General features: G+C 36.3%; 1 protein-coding gene across 1 annotated transcript in view; it reads right to left on the bottom strand.

Annotated features, from left to right (window-relative positions):
- Positions 1-3,321: 3,321 nt before the first annotated feature.
- The window catches only part of LOC107723889 (sodium/hydrogen exchanger 8), a 24,447-nt gene continuing 22,407 nt past the window's right edge, over positions 3,322-5,361 (bottom strand). The window contains exons 14-15 of the mRNA XM_016532618.1: positions 4,161-4,307; positions 3,322-4,066 (exon numbers count right to left, since the gene is read on the bottom strand). Of these exons, the coding sequence (XP_016388104.1) occupies positions 3,953-4,066; positions 4,161-4,307 (261 nt within the window). The 3' untranslated portion in view covers positions 3,322-3,952. The remainder of the gene's footprint in view (positions 4,067-4,160; positions 4,308-5,361) is intronic.

The following is a 5,361-nucleotide window of genomic DNA, read 5'->3' as shown; positions in this document are numbered from 1 at the left end:
ACCGAACATTTATTTAACCATAGCAAAAGTACAATGCTGACTGAAGTAAATTTCCCATCTCAGTTTTTAGTGTTTATTTAAACTGAGACAAATCTGCTATTATTTTAATCTCCAATCTGTTATTTAGCAGTTTCTTTAATGCTTTCCTTACTAGCAGAAGAAACTAAGCCGTTATAAATTCCAGTTGCACAGATTGGGAACGTTGTAACACTGCGTTACAATGTGCCCTGCTATTATTAAACTATGCTACTGTTAGAAAAAATTATGAGGACGTTGAAGATCTCAATGAACATTTTTATTACAGCATAGCAGTGACAAAGTACATGTTGTACCTTTGGTTCATCAGAGTCAGAATGAACCCCAAACATCCTAAACTCAAACCTTTTATACACTTACTTTTTTTTTTGTTTACTGCCCTTAATGTAAATGAAGTTGCTCCTGTCATAACAGCTGTGGTCTGTATGTTAAATTATTAGTACAGAAATTATTATTTCAAGAAATAAGGCATTTTTGCTCGTCTGTCTCGTGTTCATTGTCAAACTCCAAAATTAATTTTTAATTTTTAAAATTGTCATTATTTTTTTTTTATTATTTTTTTTTTTTTCATTAAATCAGATAACATTTTAAGCTGTTAAAACGTGTCCCTCAGATGTTACAGTGTGCCCCACCTATGGGGCATCTTGTCACATTTCACTTCTATTAATTTGGGGTAAATAAAGAAAAAAGTATACACTGTAATTATGAATAACACACATATTTGTTTGTATGAAATTAATGTTGAAAAAAAAATTACACACTGAACCCGATGTGGATTTACACAAACTGAGAAAGTCAAAAAAGTGCATCCTACATCGGGTTAGAACGCTACTCACAAGGCTTTAATATATGGGGTAAACATATGAATATACTATAGAAATATATAAAATTATAATTTCTCCTACTTCTCCATTTACAGGCAGGCCCGGTTCCAGAATCAAATCACTGAGGGTGCTTCTGAAATTAGTGAGGGTGCTCTAGCCTTAATTTACATCTATTTTGACATATTTTTGCCCTGTCCATTGTAATGGTTATCACTATCATTGCAATGATAGTGACATATGCATATAAATGCTGCATTTATATGCAGATGTCACTGACTCCCGAAACTTTGCAGTTTGTGAGCGGTTATTCCACCCCGTTTGTTATCTCAGGTCTGGGACATGGTGGGTTCCACGATTCTGTCAATAGTGCATCAGAGTCTTTCAGAGGGATTAGTTCCATCCTATTCTAAGCACACCCTGATGCAGCCTCTTCTAATGGTCTGGACCCATCAGTGCTGATAATTACAGACCAATCTCAAAATTGCTGTCTTTAGCTAAAATATTGGAGAAGGTCATTCTTAATCAACTTTAAACGTTTTTAAATGAGAACAAAATGTTTGATAAATTTCAATCTGGTTTTAGATCTCAGCATAGCACAGAAACTGCTCTTCTCAAAGTGACTAATGATTTGTTGTTGTCGGTAGACTCTGGGAACTGTGCTGTTTTGGTGATCTTAGTGCAGCATTCGATACTGTGGATCATGGGATTCTTCTTGACCGTCTGAGTCAGTGGGGTGGTATCAGGAGGCAGGCACTAAAGTGGTTCTCATAATATCTGCAAGAGAGAACCTTTGCAGTGCAATTAGGGAGCTCTATTTCCTCCTCTCAGCCTATCGCTTCTGGGGTTCCTCAGGGTTCCTGTCTTGGCCCGGTCTTGTTTTCTTTATATATGCTCCCACTGGGATTAATCTCTAAAAAATACAATGTGGCATATTATTGTTATGCCTACAATACCCAGCTGTGTCTACCGTTGAAACGTAATGACTCCAAACTTGCATCTCTGTTTGATTGCTTGGATGAAATAAAGGTGTGGATGGCATCGCGTTTCCTGCAGCTTAATGAGTCCAAATCTGAAGTGGTGATCTTTGGTCCACTGAAGTTAGCCAAACAGCTTTCACTACATCTTGGGCCATTAGCCCCCAATCTTAACATTCAGGTGAGGAACCTAGGTGTGATTTTTGACTCTGAGCTGAAATTTGATAAACAAATTAAAGCTGTGGTAAAAGGTAGCTTTTTCAATTGAGGGGCATTGCCAAATTGAAAAGTTTTTTTGTCTTTTAAAGATATGGACACCGTGATTCATGTGTTATTTCATCCAGACTGGATTATTGTAATTCTTTATATCTGGGGATATCTAAGATCTTGCTTTCACGGATACAGTTGGTGCAAAATGCAGTGTGCAGAGTGTTGACTGGCACAAGGAAATGCTCCAGTATCTCTCCAGTACTGGCTTCCTGTTGATTTTAGGGATCAATATAAGGTTTTGTTAAAGGTATATCTCCAGTCTGTTACAGCATCATCATCCTGCTAGACATTTAAGATCATCTCAGATTTTCCTCTTAAATGTCCCAAAATCACGGTTGAAAACTAAAGGAGATTGTGTCTTCAGAGGCTGTGCCATGCCTATGGACTACTTTAAATTGATGTTGAAGACGCACCTCTACTCTGTTGCAATTAATCGTCCTTAAGTGCATGGAGACTGAAGAATGATGAGTTTTGTGTTTTAATGTATTTGTGTGTAGGTGTTTTGTAATTTTGCGAGAGTCAAGTCACCTTTATTTATATAGCGCTTTACACAATACGGATTGTGTCAAAGCAGCTGTAGTGTTATACAGGAAAAACGTGTGCTGATAATGCAAGGGTGCAATAGAAAACAGTCAGTTTATCAGTTAAAGTCAGTTTATTGTTGATTCAGTGTTGTCATCGTCCAGCTCATTTCAACTCTCTTCCAGTAGTGTCTATGCAGTCAAGTCAACAATGTTGCCAGAAATTGTAAAGCACTTTGGTCAACTGGTGTTGTTTTTAAATGTGCTATAGAAATAAATGTTGAATGACTGATTAATATTTTGTACTTATTAAATAAACTGGACCTCCAAACACACCTACATCCTACATTACAAAACTGTTTAATAATCTACATACTGACTCAATGACCAGTTAAATGCTTGAATGATACACTCTAAAAAATGCTGGGTTAAAAAGGGACAAACCCAGCTATTGGGTTGTTTTGACCCAGCATTTTTTAGAGTGTAGTTAATATTTATTAAAACATTTTTGAATATCTGTGATCAAAAAGTGTTCTTAATTGTATTGACCAGAGCTTGCCTGGCTTGTATCTTAGCATTTTATCACTCTTTATATTTTGTTAATTTTCAATAAGCTTAAAATTGATGTCTGTTGTGCTTCTACATTTAGGAGCAAATGTACAAAGGACTGGACAGTGTTGAACCACATGCAAGTTACTGGAATCCATCATTTATTTGCATGTTTTTTTACACCACTTTCCCACTGCAGCTTTGTGCATACAACACATAAATTATGCACAGATATAATTCCTTCATTCACAACTTCATTACAATTAATTATAAATTCAAGTCTGCTACAAAATACAGTGTCGAGATACATTATAAAATACTCTTTTACTCCCATTTATAAAGACAACACAAATAAATATTTCATAGAAAGAAAAATAGGTTATGTTTGTTTAATTAATTACAGAACACAAACATTCATTGGTGTCATTTGCCTGTATGTGAAACAAAACCACCAAAAAAAAACGTAGTGCAAGAATATTGTGTTGCATTACGGTGCTTCAACCTATAAAAAAATGACAGAAATGTGTCCAATATTGCTGTTAATTTTTTTTTTTTCTGCCTCAAATTCTCTTTAGCCTTCCATCTTTATTCTTTTGTTACATATAACAATCCCAGGCTTTTTGCACCACATATACGCCTGTTCTTTTCCTCATTTATTTCTGTGTGAAACCAAAGAGGCCCATCACAGTGCGGTTCAGTCCGTATACTTGGTGCCACATGATGTGAGAATGGCTCATCTGAGTTATGATTCAGCCACATCTCTCCTCATAAGAGTGTCTCAGAGCAGTTCTGCCTCATCGTCTTCATCCTCAGAGCCGGACGGACCTTGACGCACCTCTTCATACCACTTATTAGTGAGCGTCTTCATCTGGATCCGCCCATGCAGCAGGTCCTTAGAGAGGAAGGAAGAATAACAGATTACAAACCCTATTTATTTATTTTCGTACAGCTGGACTAATGTGTATGAAGGTTATGAGCAGTCTAACCTCTTGTGTGAGTCTACGGGTGAAGAAAGGGTTCAGATACTTGGCATCAAGCCACAGGAAGCCCTTCAGATCCTGCCTCTGAAAAATGTGAGTTTCATACTCCTCCTCTGTCAACTCCGACAAATGCTCCGATTCAATGGCGTTACCCTGAGAGAGAGAGAGAGAGAGAGAGAGAGAGTTTGACTTTTAAACCCATTTTAATTTACACCATTTTTCAAAACATTATAGAGCTAATACACAAAAGCAAAATAATAAATAAACACAGAACAATTTTACCAAATAAAAACCATATTTCCAAACATATGTCACTAAAGCATCTCTCACACCCCACCTCATTTTGAAAAAATGTACATTATCAGTTTGTTTGTAATATGCTAATTCAATAGCAACCCTAAATTCTACCTAGGGATATGCCGGTATCAAATTTTCATGTTGCGAAATCAATATATATATATATATATATATATATAATTTATTAAAAATAAATCAAAACAAATAAATGTATATACTGTATTTATTTATTTAAAACATTAAGCATTTTCCCTTTCTTTCTGGATTTAATAATTAATGTTTTAGAGTGTAAATACCAATAGTAGTAACCAAAATAGTCTTTATTCTGCATTTGCATGGGCCTCATTCATGAACCATGAGCAGAATTAATTTTGGTGTAAATTGCTCATAAAGCCGTTACTATTGTCCACCTGCATTATCGACACACTATTTTCCTGTTTAACACTGTAAAGCTGCTTTGACACAATCAGTATTGTATAAAGCGCTATACAAATAAAACCTCTGGGCTAGATGCCTAGCAGAATGATGCAGCAGTGTGTATGCATACAGTATATGTTCGTGTGCGCTGTGGAGGTATTTTCACTTATGTGTGTGTGTGTGAGTGACTCACCCATGTCGAGGCTGCGTGTACGAGGGTTACACTGCTTGTGTCCCTTACAGCCCCTGAGCTCCATGAGCTGAACATGCAGTTGATTGAGAACATACCGGTCCAGTGTGTTCACTGCATTCACCAAAGAGAGAGAGAGAGAGAGAGAGAGAGAGATGCATGTTTGCTCTGTTCCAAAACCTAGTTGCCATGCATCTTAATTGAAACGGATCCTGAAACCGAGTTGACTAAATCTGAATATTACTACTTGGATTCAGGATGTCCAATACAATTAGCATTTTTTAAATATTTATTAAATTGTAT

This window comes from Sinocyclocheilus rhinocerous, unplaced genomic scaffold, assembly GCF_001515625.1.
Source record: "Sinocyclocheilus rhinocerous isolate Xijiao unplaced genomic scaffold, SAMN03320098_v1.1 scaffold4079, whole genome shotgun sequence".
Lineage (NCBI taxonomy): Eukaryota > Metazoa > Chordata > Actinopteri > Cypriniformes > Cyprinidae > Sinocyclocheilus > Sinocyclocheilus rhinocerous.
The sequence above is the reverse complement of the archived record's forward strand: the minus strand, read 5'-3'. Positions and strand labels throughout refer to the sequence as shown.